Genomic DNA, 24,284 nt, shown 5'->3' on the forward strand with positions numbered 1-24,284 from the left:
ACAAAACAACAAACCAATGACAAAAACAAAGAAAAGCTTGTAGTTAGTTCAAGGATCATTTGTTGGACTTTAGGAGTGTTTTCCAGTCTGTTGGGGCACCACACCCTGGCCTCAAAGTCCACCTTCAGCATGCCCTGGGGACCTTGCCGCTCCATTCCCTTGCTGTTCTGTTGCACCTCCTTAGTGTTTTGCTTCGGCGTGGCGGGATCAGATCAGGTGCAATTTACACACTGTGTCTCCGGTGTTGTCCTCTACAGAGCTATGGGTCAGTGAGGGGCGTCATGTCTCATAGTGGGGCTGGCCATGTGGTCCTCTCTGTGGACTGGCTACTCTAATTTGGATCATCATCCTCAAGACATAGAGGGCCAGGATGTGCTCCACTCTATCCTCCTCTCCCTTCATCAGCACCCGTGTGCTACGATCAGAAATGTCCCTCTCCCGGAGCTGCAGATTCAATGCCATCTTTTGAAATAAATTCTTCTTGGGGGAGCGGTAGGTATCTGAACTATATTCTTGTTGACTTCCCATAGCACATTAGGTCTTCTGTCATTAGTGTTCAATGTGTCAGATCTGTTCTTAGATGTTCTCAAAATTCAGGTGAGATAAACTCAAGTTGCATTTTGGGTCAAATGGACTTGTTTTAATTTTCTTCACCTTCAACCTGGAGTTACACACGAAAATTGATGGTCTGTTTCACAATTGTCCCCTGGCCTGGTTGTAGCTGCTGGTGTTGAACTTTTTCATTGACCCATTAGATCTAGTCAGTTAGGGTTCTTTGTATTCCATCTGGAAAAGTCCACATGTATAGTAGCTATTTGTGTTGTTGCAAAAAGGTATTTGGGATGAAGTCATTTGTCTTACAAAGTTCTCTCATGGGATCTCCAGCTTTGTTTCTATCACCCAGATCATATTTTCAATTTACTGTTCTTTTCTCTTTGTTTCTAACTTTTGCATTCCAATCTCCAATAATTGTCAATGCATTTTGATTGTATGTGATCAATTTCAGACTGGAGATATTGGTAGAATTCTTTCATTTCTTAATCATTAGCATGAGCAGTTGATGTGCACGTTTTAATAATAGTTGTATTTCTTGGATTTTCTTGTATGTGGATGGACATTATCCTATCACAGAAAGCATTGTACTTTAGGACAGATCTTGCAATGTTCTTATTTGATGATGAATACAACACTATTTCTCTTGAATCTGTCAATCCTGGTATAGTAAACCATGAGTTTCTGATGCAAAATGACCAATACCAGTACATTTCAGCTCACTAACACCTAGAATTATTGATATTTACGCATTCCATTTAAATTTTGACAACTTACAAGTTTCCTAGATTCATACTTTGTACATTCTGAGTTCCAATTACTAATTGATGTTTGCAGCTGTTTCTTCTCATTTTGAATCACGTCCATTAAAAAATGAAGGACCCGAAGGCCATACTCCTACAGGCTTCTTACTCCATCTGTGCCATTATGGTAGACTACAATTTGCGAAGACAGCTCTTCCTCAGTCATATTTTGAGTGCTTTCTGACCCGAGAGGCTCTTCTTCTGCCAATATCATCTACAATGTTCTGCTTCCATTCATGAGGTTTTCAATATCTAACAATGTTCTGCTGCATCACACAGGTTTCCGTGCTTAATTCCTACGAAGTTGACAGTCTATTCTTTCTTTGTAGTCTGTTATTAGTAGGAAGCTTTGCTGAAACCTATTCACTTTGGATGACCCTGCTGGTATTTGTCATAGCTTCCAGCATCACAGCAACACACAAGCTACCATTGTACAACAAAGTCATAGACTAATGTTATTAGAGGTAATGAAAACTGCAATTCATTTCCTTCTCAGATCCCTGGGGCTCTTTCTTTTTCTGCTTCTCCAGGTAAATAAAGACCAATTGTTATGTCTTGGGTGGGCCACTTGTACGTTTTTAAGACTTCACATGCTACTTACTGAATTAAATATAGAGCAGAAACTCTAAAAACAACATTAGGTGAATAAACTGCATATTACTACAAAGCTATGGCCCTAACACTTTGAACCAAGAAAACTAATCCCATTAAGCATTTAGTTTATCTAAGTAGTATCATCATAGCAAGCCTATGAGTCAGAATTAACATGAGGACAGTGAATAAGTAGTATCAACAGGCACAGACTTTTTATTTTTTGGATACTGTTACAGTTGTAAAATTATACAAAACACTTTGCCATCTCTCTATCTCTTTTTCTGGGTACATAGCTTAATGGTAACAGCTTTATTAGTTTGGTTATATAATCATTACCCTTAGCTTATGCCAAATTTCCTATCAATATAGGCAAAAAATTTACAACTTTCAAATGAGTGATTTTTACTTTCCTTTAACTCCCTTTTCATGTCCCCTGTTTACTGGATTCATTGACTAAGAGAACTCCTAATCTAATGCCTAGAAGTAATTTCTAAACTATAAACTGAAATTATTCACGGACCAAGAGGCAGTTATTCAGGAATGGTGTATGGCAAGGTTGTATTCTTTTACCACATGCTCTGTATGCTAAGCAAATAATCAGATAAGATGGACCATATGAAGAATAACATGGCATCAGGATTGGAGGAAGGTTTCTTAACCACCTGTGATATACAGACAACACAACCTTGCTTGCTTAAGTTGAGGAGGAATCAAAGACTTGCTGATGAAGATAAAGGATTGTAGCCTTTGGTATGGATTACAACTCATCTCACAACTGGACCAGTAGGTAACATTATGATAAGTGGAGAAAAAATTCAAATTGTCAAAGAATTTTTATTGCTTGGATCCACAATCAGTGCTCATGGAAGCAGCAGTGAAGAGATCCAACAACACATTGTATTGGGTAAATTCGTTGCACAAGGCCTCTTTAAAATGTTGAAGAGTGATGATGTTACTTTGAGGGCTGGGGAGGACCTGACATAGCCATGACATTTTCTATTGCCTCATATGCGTGTGCCATGGGCTTTTGGTAGTACCATGGACTGCCAAAAGAACACACAAATCTATCTTGGAAGAAGTACAGTCAAAGTGTTCCTTAGAGACAAGGATGGTAAGATTTTGTCTCACATACTTTGGGCACACTACTAGGAGAAAACCGTCCTTGGAGAGGACATCGTGCTTGGTAATGTAGAGGGGCAGTGGAAAAACAGGAGGGCCCTAAGCAAAATGAATTGGCACAGTGGGTGCTACAATGTATTCAAACATAAGAACAATTGTGAGGATGGTGCAGCACCAGGCAGTGTTTCCTTTTGTTGTTTTCTGTTGTCTGAACTGACTGGAAGGCACATAACAACAACAACAACATTATTAGCTCCATTATTATGATACATGAAGAAATGAATGGTGTCCAGCAACCATTACTGAACATTTTGATCAAGGACTCAGTAAACCAGGCCTCATCAAAAGAGGAGAATGCATGGGATAGAATTTTAAACTCATGGAAACCAAACTAACTCGATCAGACTCAGTATCTTATATGAGGGGGCTTCAAAAAGTTCACATTAAAATAGAACTAAAATATTTTAATTAAAGGAAATTTCAATTTAATTTAAAATTAAATTATTTTAAAAATATTATAATAAGGTGACCAGACATCCTGCTTTTGGTGGAACAGTCCCAATTTTTAACAATTTGTCCCATGGCATTTTTAAAAAGTCCTGAGTTTTGGAAAGAGTGCACGACAAGCTAGGGAACGGTGGGAGAAGGGGAAGGGAATATACATGATACATAATGCCATTCAAACAGCTGCTGATTTGTTACCCATAGATGTGGAAAATATTAAAACATATTCTTATTTCTATATATACATTATGCGCATTGAAATGCTTAAAGAATTTTGTAAAACTGTGGAAGTCGAATATCAGAAAATACTTGGATACAGTAAAACGCACTGGTTAGCTCTTGCCAGCTGTCGAAAGAATTTTGAAAATATACAATCCTTTGAAATCCTACATTCTATCACAGAATAAATATCCTAGAATTTTGGAAGAGTTTTTGAAATAGAATCTTCAAAAATTTGGCTAGAGTTTGTAAACAATCAAGCAGCTCTTTTTCAAAATGCTCTAAAACTTATTGAAGGTGATAAAATTTTGGTAATTGAAGTAGCAAATGAAGTTAATAATTTAAAATTTCAGTGTCAAGAATGGTTAGAAAATAATTTTCTTCCGTTAACTATCCATAATAGTATAAGCCAGCTAAAAGAACAAGGTGCAATAAATCATGCAGATATCATGAATCACATTAAAAAGCTCTATAGTAATTGCATAGATTATTTAGAAGAGTGGACGGTACATTACAATGATATCGAACATTTTCATTGGGTTACATTAAAACACGAACTTAATTGGAATGACATGCAAAAATCATCTGATCATATTACTCAAAATTTCTCATATAGTAATATTTCTGAAAATGATCTTTTTATTGAGGTATCATTATTAAAAATATATTGATAAGGAAAAGGTTCAATCTTGGGCATCAGCAAAAATCACAATAGAGAACAAATGGTTAGAAATATTTCATCATTTCTAAACAAACCATGTTCCATAAAATAATGCACTAAAAATTGTGGAATACACGCTGTCCTTACCAGGAACTAATGCTGTGACTGAACGCGATTTTTCTATGGTAAATAAAGTGTGGACATCAGAAAAATCACAATTAAGTTTTGAGACTTTGAAAGCCATTTTATGTGTGAAATATAATTTAACAAATTCTTGTGAAAAATTTCATGACCTTTTAAACAACGACAGCAATCTACTAAAAAAAAGTCACTCAAATGAGAAAAGTGCCAAAAATAAAATAATAATATAATTTTAAATGTATTATATTTGTAAATTGTAATTATGTTGAAAATTTTAAAATATTACAATACTATTTTTATGTTCTATGAAAATTTTTGTTGTTTCATATAGACCAAAGTTTTAATGAAGGAACACCCCCTCCCTGCCCCCGTCAATGGTGTCCTGCTTTACCAATGTTAAAATCTGGTCATCTTATATTATAATCAAGATAGTACTCGAAGCAGGCATGCTATACAGAGACTTGACAACAAAGACATAAGATACCAAAAGAAATAGGCAATTCTGGAAAATAAATTATTGGCTAGCCAGACAGGGCATGGCTAGCATGAACTTTTACACATAGCATTTGGTTGAGACAACCAAACACACACTGATGGCTGGCAATGAGTAAGGTGGCATCCTCCCTTATTCTCCATATCCTCTTGGTGTCTACGTTTGGTCATATCCCACACTCACAAACCCAGTACCCAGTGACACCCCCCTATCCTGCACAGCTCCTGCTCTGCCTGAGGTCAGAGGGACACCCTCAAGGAACTAGATCCTAGTGCACCACAACCATTTCTGACAAGCATGGACTCCATGGTACCAGACCAGCAGTGCTGGGTTTCTGGATGGCTAGCCGTGGACAGGAAGAAACTCCTCTCAGAAGCAGCCACCCTGGCCCCAGCTGCCCTCTGCATCTGAAAACATTTCTTCCAGAAACAAGCAACTGACCTTAGCCACCATCTAAGCATCCCACCTCTTCACCCTATGAGCACTTTGGCTGACAGAGGATACTGTCCCACACTGGCTGCTCTGCCACCAAGTTTTTCCCTCTAGGTCCTGCCTTAGTTTTACCCTTTTCTTTCTCTTGCTTTTTATCCTTTCTTTCTTGGATTTTCTTTTTGCTCTTTTCCATTTCTCTTTTTCTGTTCTTCTATTCTCTGTAGTTTTTCTCCTTCACTATTCCTTTCTCTCCCCTGGTTTTTATTATCTGTCTACTTAACAAATTCCTTTTTTCTGTCTATTGTTTGTAAAAACAAGACGAGAGTGGTGCTAGGTTTCTGATGATTACTGAGTTCTCCCTGTTAGCATTGCATTATACACACCTACCTATATTTACATGAAAGAGAAACAAACATATCTTCTGTTTTGAGTTCTCCATCTCCCCCAACCAAACTCAATTTTAATTACACAGCTCTGAAAACTATATTAAGAAATTACCTGACAAATTCTGTCTGCTGGTTTCACTTCCTCTGTTGTTCAATGGTGAGCCTGGCTCTGAAATGCTGCTCTCTGTTCCTCCCATCAGTGGTCGCAAATGACTTACAGACACTTGCTCAATAAAAGATGTGCCATGTTTATGGAAGTACCACCATTCGAATATCTATGACAAACAGATATGAGTCCCAATCAAAGCATTGTCCCCAGATGTCACTGTTTACATTGGCATTTTGAATGTACTCCCCTTGCAAAACTAAGCCAAATACATGATCCTCCAATCACACATGGCAAGCAAAAATGTCTTTTAAAAAATCATTTTATTGGGGGCTCATACAACTCTTATCACAACCCACACATACATCAATTGTGTCAAGCACATTTGGACATTCGTTGCTCTCATCATTCTCACAATATTTGCTCTCCACTTAAACCCCTGGTATCAGCTCCTCATTTTTCCCCCTCCCTCACAAAAATGTCTTTTTAAAAAGCTTTGTCAAGACATTTAGACAAGTTGAGGAAAACCTCAAATAAATGCACTTGTAAATAAAACACTAAAAGACAATCAGAAGTCATAATAGCAAAAAGGGCAAAACAAGCAAATATACATCAATGAATAGACGGGTAAACTGTGCTGCATACATACAAGGGAATGCAATGCAATGCTAAAGAATAACTATAAATCCAGGAAACATCTCACAACATGGATGAAACTGGAGGATATTATATTGAGTGAAGTAAGTCAAACATAAAAGAAAGTAGGATTATGGAATGAGATCACTATTATAAAATACTAAGAAAATATTTACAAACAAAAGTAATTACCATATTCTTTGGTAGTTACTAGGAATGGAATGGTAAGGAAGGGAAAATTACTAACCAAATAATAAACATATATTAAATAGGGTAACAGGAAAGGCAATACACCATAACGGGGAAGTCAGCACAATAGGAATAATACAAAGGAAGACATTAGGAGGTTCATTAAGATTACAAGGCTAAACAATCTGGAGGAGAAAACAACGGGACCAACAGTTCCGGGGCGGGGGACAAGAAATAGGCAATCCTGGAAAATAAATTATTGGCTAGCCAGACAGGACATGGCTATCATGAACTTTTACACAAAGCATTTGATTGAGACAACCAAACACACACTGATGCCTGGCAATGAATAAGGTGGGGGAAAGGAAGTGGTGCTAACAAACCCAGGGACAAGGGAACAACAAGTGATCCAAATCTGTGGTGAGGAGGGTATAGGAGGCCTGGTAGAGCATGACCAAGGGTAATATAACCAAGAGGAATTACTGAAACCCTAATGAAGGCTGATCATGATCGCGAGACAAGAGGAAACTAAAAGGAAATAGAGGAAAGAGCTAGGAAGCAAAAGGCATTTATAGAGGTCTAAATAAAGGCATGTACATATATACGTAAATATATATATGAGGATGTGGAAATAGATCTATGTGCATATATGTATAGATTTAGTATTAAGGTAGCAGATGGACATTGGGCTTCTATTCAAGTACTCACTCAATGCAAGAATACTTTGTTTCTATTAAACTGGCATTCCATGATGCTCACCTTTCCGACACAACTGCTGAAGACAAAGCGAGTGAATAAGCAAATGTGGTGAAGAAAGCTGATGGTGCCCAGCTATAAAAAAATATAGCATCTGGGGTCTTGAAGGCTTAAAGGTAAACAAGCGGCCATCTAGCTCAGAAGCAACAAAGCCCACATGGAAGAACCACACCAGCCTGCGTGATCACAAGGTGCGGAAGGAATCAGTTATCAGGCATCAAAGAACAAGAAATCCTATCATTGTGTGCTCACCTCCCTGATATGATTGCTGAAGACAAATGGATGCATAAGCAAATGTGGTGAAGAAAGCTGATGGTACCTGGCTATCAAAAGATATAGCATCTGGGGTTTTAACGGCTTAAAGGTAAAAAAGCGGCCATCTAGCTGAGAAGCAATAAAGTCCACATGGAAGAAGCGCACCAGCCTGTGTAATCATAAGGTATGGAAGAGATCAGGTAGCAGGCATCAATGAACAAAAAATCATATCATTGTGAATGAGGGGTAGTGTGGAGTGGAGACCCATAACCCATTTGTAGGCAATTGGACATCCCCTACGGAAGGGTTGCGGGGAGGAGACAAGCCAGTCAGGGTGCAATGTAGCAACGATGAAACATACAACTTTCCTCTAGTTCCTAAATGCTTCCTCCCCGCCTCCTCACTATCATGATCCCAAATCTGCCTTGTGGGTCTGGCTAGACCAGAGGATGTACACTGGTACAGATAGGAACTGGAAACACAGGGAATCCAGAGCGGATGGTCCCTTAAGGACCAGTGGTGAGAGTGGTGATACTAGGAGGGTGGAGGGAAGGTGGGGTAGAAAGGGGGAAGCGATTGCAAGGATCTACATATAACCTCCTCCCTGGGGGACAGACAATAGAAAAGTGGTTGAAGGGAGATGTCAGACAGTGTAAGATATGACAAAATAATAATTTATAAATTATCAAGTGTTCATGAGGGATGGGGGAGCAGGGAGGGAGGGGGAAAAAGGAGGAGCTGATGCCAGGGGCTTAAGTGGAGAGCAAATGTTTTTAGAATGATGAGGGCAATGAATGTACAAGTGGGCTTTACACAACTGATGTATGTATGGATTGTGATAAGAGTTGTGTATGGGCCCCTTATAAAATGATTTTTAAAAAGATTACAAGGTTACAATGGTAAATACTATTATATACACAAGCTTGCAATAACATTAATAACAAAAAATTGAGTGTGTATACAAACAGATATGTAAACTGAACAGGCGTGTGGTAGCACATAGGAATATATCCACAAGAATAAATATACTTGACAGACGATATTTCTCCATATGTATTTATGTGCTGCAAATATATCCAGGTATAGAGTATACAGGAGTCAAAGTTATACAATCTGCCCTTCACTATATGAACAGGTGGGTTTTTATGAATGAATATGATATCAGGGCTAGTGAATCTTCTCAACTTTTTAGTGCAAAGAAACCAATTATAATAATTGCTCATATTTATCAAAAACATTCTATTAACCAACCATTGTGCTAAATATTTTACATATATTTGCGATTTAATCCTTACAATACCTCGTTGTACAGATTTTGAATTTAAATAGCTAGCCATGGTTCACACCATTGGTAAAGCTGTAGAACTGGAATTCTTATTCAGGTCTACCTGACTTAAGAGCTTCTATCCGGTACTTCAGAGTGCCTCTGAAATATACTTCAGTGTGTGTGTATATGTGAATATGTATGTGTGTACATGTGCAAATTTTAAAAGGCCATGTAGTAAAAGAAATTATAAATGCAATAAATTTTGCTAGTCAAAATCCAGCAATACTGTAAGGATAATGACACAGTTTAATGTTTTAAATGTTAGATTTGATCATTTTTGTATATTTAAAACCCTGGCTTAAAATAATGAAAATGAATTTTTTAAAGTTTTATTTTTTTAATAAATAAATCGAAACAGTTTTATACATCTAATACACACACAAGTGTATATATGTATGAGTGGTATCGCTTTCTTATAAATGCAGAAATTAAAGCTCTGAGAGATTAAGTGATTTACCCAAAGTTATCAGCTAGTAAGTGACAAATCAAGACTCAAAACCACAACTTCTAGTTCCCAAGCCAATTGTCTATCCCCACTCTATCAGCCAAGTAAAGAGAGTTCTTTTCTTTAGTTAGCTTTTTATATGCTATTGACTAAAATATGCTTAATTATGAGTGAAACATTTAGTGTTGGTTATGGATTGAGTTGCATGTCCCAAAATGTCTTGTGAATCCTAGACCATATCCCAGTGTTTATCCCACTTGGGAATAGGTTTTCATTGTAATGTCTATGAGGCTGGATTAGGATGGGGTCTGTTTTAAATAAATCTATTTCGTGATATGAAAGACCATGTTAAGCAAGCTCAAAGGGAGAGTAAGAGATATGTGTGATCATGAATGAACCTAGGAAGAGAGTTGAAGGAGTCAGGAACATTCCTTTAGAACCAGCGCCCTGAATTTGTACTTCTAGCCTCAAAAACCATAATAAATTAAATTTCTATTCATTAACATCAACTACTTGTGGTATTTCTGTTACAGCAACACTAGATAACTAAAACAGTTTTTATCCTAAATTCCAAAACAATCTCTCTTTTGTAAGTCAAAAAAGAATCACAGAAAAAAATCCTTTCTTGTCTAGCATTTCACTTTAACAAACTTCGTCCTTAAAAAAACGTTTGAACACAAATACTGTTATTTCTATTATAGCTGGAGAGCACCCCCTAGAGATGACAAAAAAGAATGGAAAAATCCATTGGCTTTGCATGCTATAATAAAAAAAAAGAGAGAAAACAAACTCACTGGTGTGGAGTCAATTCTGACCCATCGCAGCCATATAGCACAGAACTAATCTGCTCCCAGCTTCCTGAGGCTGTTAACCTCCATCGAAGCAGACAAACTCATCTTCCTTCTGGGAAAAGGCTGGTAGTTTAAACAACAGCCTTTCTTTTAGTAGTCCCACACTTAACCCACTGATCCAGGAGGGTTTTCTGCATCTCATAAACATGCTTCTTAATATTTTTATCTGTAGCATTATTTCCCCAAAGTTTACATAAGGAAACCCTAGTTTCCAAGGATATCAGTTGGATTTTTTTAAGTAGGATTTTTAAATGAAAAAGAAAAGTTCTTTTAATAAAAAGTAAAAGTAATATCTCAGTAAGAACTAGTTGAATTAAAACCATGCAGCTTCTTTGGTGTGGGACTTCTCTGAATAATAATAACCAAAGTTTATTACGTGCTTACTCCAAGCCAACTATGTACAAAGTTTTATCCAGAGTATCCCATTTCCAAAAACTTGCTACCACTGAGTTGATTCCCCTTCATAGAGATCCTATAGGACAGAACTTCTCCCTTGAGTTTAGAAGGCTTTAACTCTTTACAAGAGCAGACTACCTCATCTTTCTTCCACAAAGTGACCAGTGGATTTGAACCACTGACCTCTTGGTTAGTAGCTCAGTGCATAGTCCACCACACCACCAGGATTCCATGTAGTCTTCATAACCTTCAAAGTTATTGTTGTGAACGGACCTTGAGTTGACCCTGACCCATGGTAACCCAGTGTACAACCTGACTGAATTATTGTGACCCATAAGGGTTCCACTGGCAGATGGTTGGAAGTAAACCACCAGGCCTTTCTTCCTAGGTGTTAGTGTGGAAGTTCCAATGAAATCTGTTCAGCATCACAGTAACATGAAAGCCTCCACAGAAAGGTCGCTACACTTGAGGTGCATTGGCTCGACTTGGAACAGGTATCTCAATGAACTAAGTGTATACTATTGTTATGCCTAATTTACAGACGAGGAAACTGGGATTAACAAAAGCTAATTAACTCATACAATGTTACAGGGTTAAGAAATGATGGCCTTAAAAAAAAAAAGAAAGAAAGAAATGATGGCCAGACTGACTCCATAACCCTGCCCATATCAAACTCCAGCTTGCTCAATGCTGTCAACGTTTAGAGATTTTATGTAAAAATGTGTTATACAAGTTCTCTTAAATCATTTGAAAAACTGAATGGTCCAGGAATCAGATAGACTACATGAGAGCAATGAACCGTAGCCCTCTGGGGACAGTACACATTGTGTATGTTACTCATTTCTTAAATAAAGAATTTCTTCTATTCTGCCCATTGTACTCATTTTTGGTACCAACGAGGGCCCTGTAAGCATATACTGTGAAACTTATATACTGTTGCAGTATACAATAAATTGAAACTTATATATACTCTTGTATACAATAAAGCCTCTGATCTTCAAATGAACAATAACTATCTTTAAGAGTAGAGAAGGAGAGAGGCAGCATTCCCCAAACTTTTAACAGGCCATTTCTTTCTCAAATGTGGAACCTGGAAATGTTCACTTATAAGCACTTATACTTATTATAATGAGATTTTATCTTTAGATAAATACAAAAATGTTTATTAAGAAAATGAAAACTACTTACAAATATTATTCCTGATATCAAAGATGATGTCCCTGTAAGTGCCACATAGAATTTGGGTGTCAAGGAATTTAAAAATACGGTCACTGTCAAAAGAAAAAAAATCTTTTAGTGAATTTTAAAAGTACCTGTTATAAATATAAAGGTGTCTTTCTGAGTGGTAAACATTAGTATTAATAACTAACATGAAATATATTTGAGAAAGTTATCATTTAAAAACTCAACTCATCAAGTCAATTACGACTCATAGTGACCATATAGGACAGGGTTGAATGCTTCTATGAGCTTCAGAGACTACAACTTTTTTAAGGAAGTAGAAAGCCCCATCATTTTCTCGTGGAGTCACTGGTGGTTTCGAACTGCTGATCTTGTAGTCAGTGGCCCAATGTATAACCACTACGCCAAGGTACTTTATCATGCTATATCTTAAAAATTGATTCACATATGGTAAGGTAGAATTTGACACTATTTGTTAAAAAACAGCAAATCAAAATGAGATAATTAAGCTTGCTTTGGAGACTAAATCTAAGGAATTCCCTGCTTGATTTCACAAAGGAACTTCTGCAAATTTATAAAAGAATCTAAATAAACATCTTTTTACAAAGAAGTTTAAAAGGTACTTCCTAGTTATTTTGGTGAAATACAAACTATTGTTTTAATTTATAATGATCGAATCCTGATTTAATGAGGGAAGGAAACATTGTATGAATTTAGTATGTCCATTGGGGAGGGAAAATAGTTCAAAGAGAAAAGGAACTAGAAGTCCCTGAATCATTTTGAAATCCAGGACCAGAGTTTTCACTTAAAATAGTATCCCATAAATATTTTGGTTTTTAAAAGGAATAAAAATTCTTAATGAAATACTCATATGTAAGGTATGTATAGTTACCATGTATAAATGCAATTAACTCAATGAATAACATTTTACCAAGTTTAAAAGCCACCCCGAAACATTTCATCCACTTGTTACAAAAACTCAAAACCAAATGCACTACTGTAGTCGATTCTGACTCATAGCAACCTTATAGGATAGAACTGTCCTTGTGGGTTTCTAAGACAGGTATTCTTTATGGGAATACAGTTTCTTTCTCCCATGGAGAGGGGGAGGGTTTCAGAATGCAGACCAGCAGTCCAACAGGTAACCACTATGCCATCAGGGATCCCTCTCACCTATTATAAACCAAACCAAACTCACTGCCATCTAATCCATGCTGACTCATATAGCGACCCTAAAGGGCAGGGCAGAACTGTCCCTTTGAGTTTCAAAGACTGTAATACAGGAGTAGAAAGCCCCGCTTTTCTTCCGATGAGCACGTGGTGGTTTTGAACTGACAACCTTGCAGATGGCAGCTCAGCGCTTAAACACTATACTACCGGGGTCCTATAGAGAATGTCAAATCAGCCTTTTCAAACCATCTAGGAAGGCCAATTTATTTAACCCGTGTTTTTGTGTTAATGATACTTGAGTGAACATGGTATATTTCTTCTAGAAAGTCCAAAATAGTTCAGATCATTGTATCAAAATCTTTCATGTCATTGTATCAAAATCTTTCATGTCATGGAATAGACAATGGGACCTTTGCTTTTGTTGCTACAGGGGAAAAAAGCTAAGGCACTACTAGGCAAACTCATCACATAATAGAAGTACATTTGTCTTGTTCTGAGGTTAGTGATCTAAGTTTGAGGAATGCCATGGGCTCTGGACCCCATCCACTTCGTCCTGGTTAAAGTTGAAGTCTGGTGTTTGCAGAATCCAAGAGCATCAATCATGTCCGTGTCTTCAGCGCTCCACCAATGCTGAAACAATGAGCTCTACTTCCTGCATAATTTTTATTAATCAAGATAAAACTTAAAACGAAAAACAAAAATAGTATGAAACCTATTTGACTATTTTGACGAGTACTGTGGAGGTCACAGTATGTATGTTCTAAGTGATCTCTGACTGTGGCAGTGTTCATCTTTTTTTGTTTGGGTGTGGATTCTTTAAACTCAGTGTCAGGAGATTGTCAAGGCACCCTGCCAATGGGTGAAGAGATGTATATAAATTCTGAATCCACGTCTGGAAGTACTCTGCTCTGTCCTACCTGGAGACGTCTGCTCAGGGCTTTCCCCCACGTAAATAGGGCAGAAGAGGGGGCGGGTCCTAAGGGGTTGGGGAGGAGCCCGGGGCTGCGGCGGAGGTGTGACAATCAGCTGGGAGGTTGCGGCCCCGGGAAAAGCACGCGCTGAGCGGCGCTGCGCTCCGGGTTCTCTGCAGCCATCCAGTAACTACCGTGGATGTCTGCCCTTTAGCCCGTATCCCGCCCGTCCCCGAGGAAATCTGGGCCGCTCACCCGCTGCCAAGTTCTCACACAGCCTCAGCGGGACCCTCAGAACGTAAAGCAGACTCAGCCCCGCCACGAACCACAGCGCGGCCCCAGCGCCCGCCAGCCCGGCCCGCAGCCGCTCCCTCCAGCCGAGCGGCGGGCTCGGGCCGCGAGCAGGTGCGGGAGCAGGGGCCGCAGCGGTCCCTGCTTCACCCAGGCCGTGCCTGCCCGCCATCTTGCTCCTTCCGCCGGCGGCGGGCACTGGGAGGGGGAGAAGGGCAGGAAACCAGGAGTCGGGAATCTTGGGATAGTGGCGGACCTGAAGTTGGCTGATGTGCATGGAGCCCCAGGGAACTGGGCCGGAGATTCAGAGGGTGAAGGGGGATCCTGAGACGGATTACCTGGCTTTGGGGCTGGGAAAGGGGCGGACAACGGCGCCTATTCTTGAGGAATTGAACAGAGATGTGACTCCTGAATGAAGTGGTTTGGCGTCCGTACGAGGTGAGGGTCACGTTTCACCTCATTCCTGGAGTTGGAAGAGCCACCGTTCACTCCGGAGGCCGAGCTTCACTCAGCGCTTTGGGCTTGGGTAGCGCGGCGATCACGGCTAGTGGGGAAACCTGACAGGAGCAGCAAGAGCTACTTGGTCGGTTGGCGCCTTCGGGCTCTGGCGCCAAAAGCAGTTGAAACACGCCCCTAGTGTCCAACAAGTGAATGGGAAACAAACACCACCACGAGAACGCTATTACATTTGAAACCTTCTAAGGCAAACCCGACTTCCTCAGGGACTGCCGCCCCCAGCCGCTACCGCGACCGTTACTGCCGGGCGCTCCCTCGGCCCGCGCTTCCGGGTGGAAGGTTCGGCACGCCCCCGCGGCGAGAGCCGCCACGCCCCTCCCTTCCCGGCCTGCCTTGCGCCCCAGCCGGGCAGGGCCAGAGCAGCCCAAGATGGCCGACTTCGAGGATCGGGTGTCGGATGAGGAGAAGGTAAGGGGTCCGCCTCTATCTTTCTCACCACCTCCCCCGACAGGGAGCAGAGGTGATACCCGGCTGCGGTGGGAACCCTGGCAGTGTCCCCAAGAAGAAGAAGATGCTTATTCCGTGCTGGTCCACGCTTTCTGCTGTTGGGACACTTCTCTCTCAAGGGGCTCGCCTTTGCCTCACGGGTCCCCTGTGCCCCATTCTTCAACTCTTTTTCTCCCGGGGCTGCGGCGCAGCCCGGCGCGCTTGCTACGAAGGAAGAGGCTTTCCCTGGTTGAGTCGTGACTGAGGACTCTCTGTTCTATCATGATGTCGCGACGCATCAGGAAGCAGTTCTTTTACTGTCTCTAGCTGTTGGGGCGCACCCATTCTCTCCGCCCCCCTCCCCTCCGTTTTTAGAAATGATAGGGGCTTGTTTGGGGCCAGTCACTTCCTGGTCTGGTGGCCTCTTAACTTCCCTTTTGTCCCTCCCTCCTTGCTCAGGAAGTGATTTTGTTGTCACGACTTCTTGTCCGGGAGAGGTTCCCACCTCTTTCCTCACACAATTGACTGTAATAAGTGTCGAAACCTCTGGGCATTTGCTTCACAATCTGAGCACTTTGGTTTTCCGTAGTTATCCGTAATCAGGGACCTTGGTGGCACCGTGGTTAAAGCGCTCGACCGCCTACCTTAAGGTTAGCGATTCAAACCCAGCAGGCTCTCACTGGAGGAAGATGTAACTGTTCCACTCCCGGAAAAATGACAGCTGTGAAAACACTGTGGAAAAACTCTGCCCCTCAGGGTCGCCAGCGAGGCAATCGATTGCAAGGCAGTGGGCTCGGACTCTTGATTGCATACAATTTGAAGAATAGTTTTTGGTCTCAGACGTTTGTATTAACAAATCCAGAATAGTCGGTGGGGTTTTTTGTTTTGTTTTTAAGCTCAGAAAGATTTCGTGTAGTATGTAAACCTCGTGTTACGTGTTCAAGTTTGAGCAAAGCCTTTTTCACCTGTTTTATCTGATGCTCTACTGTTATGTCATTGATTGCAGCTGAATTTGTTAGCTTGTAATTAGTTACTATTTCTTCAAAAGGGCCTTAAACACAAGTATATAGACTATATTTGGTGGAAGAACTTCTCTGAGAGCTGTACTTTCTTGACAGTTTGCCAAACTTTACAGTAAATACCTGGTTTTTAAGACCCATAAACTTAGGCACTGCCATCTAGTCAAGTAGACTCCAATTCGGTCTTGCCCTTTTGGGCAGTGTAGAACTATGGTGAATTTCAGCGGCTGTAAACCTTCATGAACAGAAAGCTTCATCTTTCTCCTGCATAGAGTGTCAGTGAGTTCGAATTGCTGACCTCGTGGTTAGCTCATGACCCACTATGCTTTAAGGGCTGTAGAAATGAAAATTATCTCCCTAGAAATCACATGGGAATTATCTCATTAGATATATTTGAGAGTTTTGCGCTGAAGGACAAGAAACATGCCTTGTTTCCCATGGGCGTTCTTACAAAGTATGCCTCCCTGAGTGCTCTGTAACTGAGTCTGGGCACTTTCTTTCCTTTTAATACAAGAGATTAGGATGGGGCAGGGACTGTTTATAATACAGACTCCTCCATATAGAATAATTTGCTATGTCATTCATAGCATATGGTATGCAATTTTGAAATGCTGAAGAATGTGCTGAACACACCATTGAACAACACCTTAGCATTACATTTTATTTGGAAAATGATTCTTTTTAATGTTAATAAATTGTGCTTAGGAAGAAAAGCCACTATGTGTCAGAAAGAAACTATAATAAAATGTCCAGCCTTAAGCAAATTAATATTCAGGTAAAATTAAATTGCAGTGAAAAAATCTAATAACAAAATATTTTGGTACCCCAACTGATGGTCCACTTATTTTAAGCAAAAGTTTTGTGAATAAAATTTCACTAAGAATTTAGGTAGCAACAAACTTTGAAGCATGTACGAGTCTGGTTGTATAAACCTTGAAGTTTATTTTGCCACCGGGTTGTGTCTAACATTAGGTCTGAATGCCTTTTTAATTAGAGATGGGAAATATATGTATGTATTTCAATGTGCAAACGAAGATACCTTTGAATGGTAGCAGTATTTTAATTAATAACATCAATCATCTCAATTTTATAACCAGGCCTTTGACCAATTGCTCCCTTCTCCCAGAAAATGTTGATAAGTTTTATATTTAATAAAGTTTTCTATTAAACACTTCGTTTTCATTGGCTTGGATAAGTAAGAATAGCTAATACAACAAAAATCTCATAACAAATCTATATGGTTTGAGATTACTAACATTTTGTCAGATTGTGTTCCCATACTGTAATGAAACCTGGTCCTTGATCTCTCTGGTGCATTGCTACAAAAATATAAAATGCTTTGACTTGTAAGACTCATCAGTTCTTCAGCTTCAAACTAACTGCCACCTTTTCCTCCAGACTTCTGACGCCTTTTCATTGAATCCAAGAATTAAGGACGTATATTCCCAGAAAAACTTGTTGAGATGACTGTCTTATCCTTTAAAATGAGATTTTTAAGATCTTGCAAGACTTTCATAACCAGGGCACCATTAAAAACTGATTTAAAAAATCATGATATGTTGAGTTCCGGTTTATATTCTGCTGTTTCCTGGAAGGACTTCTAATATTTTTTTCCCCTCTTTCTGTTCTCTCTCTCATTTCTTTTAAATTAAGTCCTCAACTGCATTTTGCTTGGCTTTAAAAAAAAAGCATATCTATCATGATGTCAAACATGTTTTAATACAGCTTTTTAATCTTTGTTATATTTTCTAAAGGCAGCAATACTGAGGTGAATTTGTTGATAATTGTCTTAATTTTCTTGTAGCTAAAAGCTAATTTGAAAAAGCTTTGCATAATCAACTGCTAAAGTTTTTGTCACTTTATAAAGAGGAAGTTGTTTTTTTTTTTAACTTCATTCTTGTTACCTGAAATGGTCATGAAAAGCTGTCTAAATAAACCAGGAAGTTGAAACCATAGTAACTTGCAGAAATAAGTGCTTTTAGGCTTACTCTTCTCAAAGTACCCTGGTAGAATGATGGTTCAGCACTTTGAAATCACAAGCTGAGCTTTGGTAGAAACTATGGACTTTAGTACAGTTTACAGGCTTGGGAACCCAATGGTGCAGCATTACTTGGCTCTCTGAATTGGAGTTCGACTTGCTGACAATCCTCAAGTTAAGAGTTTCTGAGACTCTTCAAGTTATGTAAGTTTTCCAGTAATGTAGTCCCAAATACTTACAAGACCAAAGTGTCAAGATAACTGTACTCGGAAAGCTTGAAATAGGAAATGAACTACTTGTTTGGGTTTTTTTGTACCATCTGTTTCCTTTACTACATGATTCAGCATTTTAAAAACAAATTCAAAGAAACTCTTAGGACTGGAAAAGAATGTGGTCGCCACAGTCTCCGCCGTCAGCCTAACTAGTAGCAGACTATGTGTAAAACTTCAAAAATTCTATAACTGACAGTGGACTTTGTATACTTTTAAGTTTAGACTCTTAGAGGCATTTATTTATGAGAAACTATCAGAATTGTTTTAGATGAGATGTAGAAAATAGTGTGACTAGGTTATGGAATTTGAGGATTCTGCTGGAGTTCATGAAATATACTTTTGAGCTGGATTTCCTTGATTATGTATTTGTTAGATACTTTATTGGCCTTACAGAAATTCAAGCATTCGGTAAACCCCCAAATTTAATTGACCTGAACTGTTTTCTGTTACAAATCACCTACAAAATCCTTGGACAGGAGCATAAAGCACAAGCAGATTTAATTCAGATGTCTAATCCGAGCTTAGAAGTGGTTTATCATTTTTCGAGACCATGCTTAACGCAATGCAAAGCAGTGAAATCTGTCAGAACATAAATTTGTCTGATTCTAAAGCCATACTTTTCTCACTGCACTATTCTTTCCTTGAAACTGAATTAGCAGCCAGAATAGAGTCTTGTGTTGAATACATTATAAATGCTGTACTGTGATGTAGTAGAAAGAATGGCTGAACATCAGGAGATTTAGCCTCTCCCTGTTGTGCTTCTAGTTACCTGTATGATTGAGAACTCTGCCTCTCTTGGCCTGAGTTTCAATTTAAAATCGTGGTGAAGCAGGGATACTGGATCAGAACAACAAAGTTTAATTTACTTATTCAAACTCTAATTGAGTTCTTTTGTCCATTTTGTTTTAATCATTTTATTGGGGGCTCATACAACTCATCACAATCCATCCATTCATCTAATGTATCAAACACATTTGTGCACTTGTTATCATCATCATTCTCAAAACATTTGCTTTCTACTTGAGCCTCTGGTATCAGCTCCTCATTTTTTCTCCCCTCCTGGCCCCCTCCCTCATGAACCCTTGATAATTTATAAATTATTATTATTTTGTCATGTCTTACACTGTCCGACATCTCCCTTCACCCACTTTTCTGTTGTCTTTCCCCCAGGGAGGGGGTTATAAGTAGATCCTTGTGATCAGTTCCCCCTTTCTACCCCATCTTCCCTCCACCCTCCCAGTATCACCACTCTCACCTCTAGTCCCGAGGGGTTCATCTGTCCTGGGTTCCCTGTGCTTCAAGTTCCTGTCTGTACTGGTGTACATCCTCTGATCTAGCCAGATTTGTAAGGTAGATTGGGGATCATGATAGTTGTGGGAGGAGGGGAGCATTTAAGAACTAGAGGAAAGTTGTATGTTTCATCATTGCTACACTGCATCCTGACTGGTTTATCACCTCCCGTGACCCCCTGTAAGGGATTGTCCAGTTGCCTACAGATGGGTTTTGGATCCCCATTCTGCACTCCTCCCTCATTCACAATGATAGGATTTTTTGGTCTTTGATGCCTGATACCTGATCCCTTCGACACCTTGTGATCACACAAGCTGGTGCTTCTTGAGGGTTTTGTTGCTTAACTAGATGGTTGCTTGTATATCTTCAAGCCTTTAAGATCCCAGACACTATCTTTTGATAGTCGGCACCATCTAGCTTTCTTCACCACATTTGGTTATACACCCACTTTGTCTAAAGCAATCATGTCGGGAAGGTGAGCATCATGGAATGCTAGTTTATTTATTTTTAAAACATTTTATTAGGGGCTCATACAACTCTTATCACAATCCATACCTGAAACAGATCTTTAATTGAACCACATGTCACCCCTGTTCTGTGACCCTCTGTGGTCCAGGTCACCATTTTCTCTTTCCTGAGCTTCATGGAATGCTAGTTTAATAGAACAAAATATTCTTGCATTGAGGGAGTACTTGAGACCCAATGTCCATCTGCTACCTTAATACTAAACCTATAAATATATGCTCATAGATCTACTTCCCTATAGTCATATATAAATATATTTATATACATACACACCTGTATTTAGAATTCTATAAATGCCCTTTGCCTCCTAATACTTTATTTCCTTTTATTTTGCTCTTATCCCACTATGATGCTCAGCCTTCATTTGGGTTTCAGTAATTCCTCTCAGCTACGTTGCCCTTGATCAAGCCCTACCAGCCTTCTTACACCCTCCTCGCCACTGATTTTGGATCACTTGTTCCTTTGTCCCTGGGTTTGTTAACTCCACTTCCTGTCCTCCCCTTACCCCTCTCTCATGTCCCCCAGAACTGTCAGTCTGGGTTTTTTTCTGCACATTGTTTATCCTGCCTATCTTATCTAGATAGACCTGCAGAGATAATAATATGCACAAAAACAAGACAGCAAAATAAAGCAACAAAAGGAAAAAAAAAACAATGACAAAAAAAGAGAAAATCCTGTAAATAGTTCAAGGTCTGTTGACCATTAGGAGTGTTTTCTGGTCTAGTCTGATGGGGTGCCACGCCCTGGCCCCAAAGTCCAGTTTTGGTATTCCCTGGGGACTTCCTTGCTGTTCTGTTGCAAGCCCTTAGTATTGTCCTCTGTAGGGCTATGCATCAGTGAGGGATGTCTTGATTTATAGTGGGGCCAGCCATTTGGTCCTCTTTGTGCATTGGCTGCTCTGAGCAGGGATATGGTCCTCAAGGCTTTATTGGCCTGATATGCTCCAATCTCCCTCTCTTCCCCTTCATTTGCTCCCATGTGCTCTGATCAGACATGTCCCTCTCCCTGAGCTGTAGCTTCAGTGCTGTCCTCTGAAGTAAATTCTGTGGGGAAGGGCGGCTGTCCATGTAGCTGGGATTGGGGCTTTTGTCTGTTTTTTCCTGATGATGAGAGTGAACTTATTGGGACCTGAAATGATGCCATTTTGGGTAGCGTTTAGCCTATCAGGTGCAGCTAATTGATAAGAAAGACCTTAGTTTCATTGATTCTCTCTCTTATTTCCCCAGCTCAGGTTGCCTCATCCCCTATAGAATTCCTTCCCTGCCCCCAATTTTCTATAATGTCTAGGTATTTAAAAAAAATTTTTTTACTATTGTGAATTAGGTGGAGATTTACAGATCAAATCATCAGTTTTACATTCAACAATTCATATACATTTTGTTTGAACTCATACTTTGCAATTCTTCAAGGTACTATCACTTATCCCATTTCTCTGTGTTTCCTCTTTCCTTTCCTCCCCCTTTCCTACCCTCTGATTTTTTGGTTAATGTTTCCCTTTTCATCTTAAATGGTTGATTATTTCAACATGGGAATGAATTCAGTTCTAAACTTGAAGGGTGACTAAGCCATAGTCTTGGCGGGATCCTATGACCTGTCTCAGATCAGTATCACCTGTCTATCAGACCAGTAAGTCTCGTTTTTTTGGTGTGTGTTTTTTTTATCATTTTATTGGGGGCTCGTACCACTATTATTACAATCCATACATCCATCCTTTGTCTCAAGCACATTTGTACATATGTTGCTTCATCATTTTAAAAAATGTATTGTTTGTTCTTTTTTGTGGGTTAGGGATAGGATTGTTAGGGTTAGGGTTGTTAAAGTTAGGATTAGGGTTAGGTTTTGGGTTAGCGTTGTTAGGGTTAGGGCTGGGGTTAGGGTTCTGCCATCATCATTTTTAAAACATGTTCTTTCTACTTAAACCCTAGATATCAGTTCCTCACTTTTTCCCTCCCTCCCTCCCTTGGTAATTTATAAATTATTTTTCCATGTGTACGCTGATTGAAGTCTCCCTTCACCCACTTTTTGCTGTCCGTTGCCCTGAGAGGGGCTATATGTAGATCATTCTTTAGGTATTGCTTACGATCCGGGAGATTCACACTGGTGCTTTCCAATGCCACTGATGGAAGCATTGCCCCCTCTGGGAACATTTTCTTGATTAATCTTTGATTGCTGCAAAGCCTTGTGAATACCAGAATCACTATATACAACTACTTAGACCCTCACAAAGTCCTTGATGGAAGTATTTCCTTCAAGTATAAGTTCTCTCCTTTAGAGCTCAGAAATACACACAAGCTAGCATTTTTCTTCTCTCTTCAGTGCACAAACTCCTCACTCCATGAAGGAAAAAAAAAATTTCTTACACCAAACAAACTCACTGCCATTGAGTTGACGCCAATGCATGGTAACCATCTAGGACAGGGTAGAACTGTTCTGTGAGCCTCCGAGACTGTAAGTGGTTCTCAACCCCGTGGGTCGTGACCCCTTGGGGGGGTTGAACTACCCTTTCACAGGAGTTGTCCAATTCATAACAGTAGCAAAATTAGAGTTATAAAGTAGCAACGAAAATAATTTTATGGTTGGGGGGGGTCACCAAAACATGAGGAACTTTATTAAAGGGTCGCGGCATTAGGAAGGTCGAGAGCCACTGCTGTAGCTCTTTATGGGGGTAGAAAGTCCATCTTTTCCCCTCAGAACTCAATGTTTCAAACTGCTAACCTTTTGGATTGCAACCACTACACCATCAGGGCTCTTAAATTTTTACACAGCTTATGAAAACTAAAATTCTGTATGAGGGAAATTGTCCCTGGGTGGCACAGTTACTGTACTGAGAGGCTGGGGGTTCCAGTACACCTAAAGACTCCTCAGAGCATAAGCCTGGCAGTCTGCCCCTAATCAGCCATTGGAATCCCTGTTGACCAGAGTTCTACTTTGATACAAATGGAATTTGGGAGTGGACTTGAAGGCAACTGCTTTGTTATTGTTGTTTTTTGTTTTTTCAAAGGAAATTAGTCATTATTGCTGAAAACAATTTACTACTTGGGAATTTCTGAACTAAATGTTTTTTAATATCCATTTATTATTATTTTTCCTTCTTAGAGGACCTCCTGTCACAGCTGTGTTCTCACCACTTTTCTCTTAGTTGTACAGGCATCTTTATTCTTTCATATACATTTTGCATTCAAGTCCTACAATTTTTCCTTCTGTCATTATGAGACCTTTATTTAAAGAGAAATATATTTTAGGTGCATTGGTATGATACGGAGAGAACCTTAATGACTGACATCCAAAGGGGTGGCAAACCCACTGGAGAAGATAGGCCGTTCCGGGCTGGCTATCAGTGTTGGAAACCCCATGGAGCAGTTTTCCTCTATTATATAGGGTCATTGTGCACCAGAATCAATTGGATAAATTGGTTTTGTTTGTTTTTAAAAGGTACTAGGAGACCACTTCAAAAAATTCATGGAAAAATTCCATTACTTTTCCATTCCATTTTCTCATGAACTTTTTGAAGCCCCTCATATATTTGTTTAAAATTAAATTATTGTGGAAGTATGGAAATTTTAAAATCCCCTTCACTCCTCTTGTCTCAATACCCAGTTCCCAGTATTACCAAATTCCCTGAATTTTTTCTGTTATATGCATGCAAGCAAATCAACTTTTCATATTATAATATGTGTAAGCTAGTCTTATTTCTTCTGTTTGATTTATTTCTAACCTCATTTTTAATTATTCTCTTTGTCACCAGCCTCTCCATTCTTTCTACATATTTTTTCTGTTTTACCACAAATTATTGGCAGCATTAATATATTATTAAATGTTTAATAATATGTAAAATGTGT

At 39.4% G+C, this 24,284-nt stretch overlaps 2 protein-coding genes across 4 annotated transcripts in view; one reads left to right on the top strand and one right to left on the bottom strand.

Moving 5' to 3' along the window:
- ST7L (suppression of tumorigenicity 7 like) overlaps nucleotides 1-15,249 on the bottom strand; it is a 163,199-nt gene extending 147,950 nt beyond the window's left edge. The window contains exons 1-3 of one of the 2 annotated variants that reach the window (XM_075559431.1): nucleotides 14,758-15,249; nucleotides 12,054-12,136; nucleotides 6,017-6,179 (exon numbers count right to left, since the gene is read on the bottom strand). In XM_075559431.1, the coding sequence (XP_075415546.1) occupies nucleotides 6,017-6,101 (85 nt within the window). In that variant the 5' untranslated portion in view covers nucleotides 6,102-6,179; nucleotides 12,054-12,136; nucleotides 14,758-15,249. Of the gene's footprint in view, nucleotides 1-6,016; nucleotides 6,180-12,053; nucleotides 12,137-14,383; nucleotides 14,608-14,757 lie in introns of those variants that run through there. The other variant, XM_075559425.1, reaches the window with a different exon arrangement.
- The window catches only part of CAPZA1 (capping actin protein of muscle Z-line subunit alpha 1), a 51,300-nt gene continuing 42,149 nt past the window's right edge, over nucleotides 15,134-24,284 (top strand). The window contains exon 1 of one of the 2 annotated variants that reach the window (XM_075559458.1): nucleotides 15,134-15,343. In XM_075559458.1, the coding sequence (XP_075415573.1) occupies nucleotides 15,305-15,343 (39 nt within the window). In that variant the 5' untranslated portion in view covers nucleotides 15,134-15,304. The remainder of the gene's footprint in view (nucleotides 15,344-24,284) is intronic. The other variant, XM_075559450.1, reaches the window with a different exon arrangement.

The sequence above is a fragment of the Tenrec ecaudatus genome, chromosome 1, assembly GCF_050624435.1.
Source record: "Tenrec ecaudatus isolate mTenEca1 chromosome 1, mTenEca1.hap1, whole genome shotgun sequence".
NCBI lineage: Eukaryota > Metazoa > Chordata > Mammalia > Afrosoricida > Tenrecidae > Tenrec > Tenrec ecaudatus.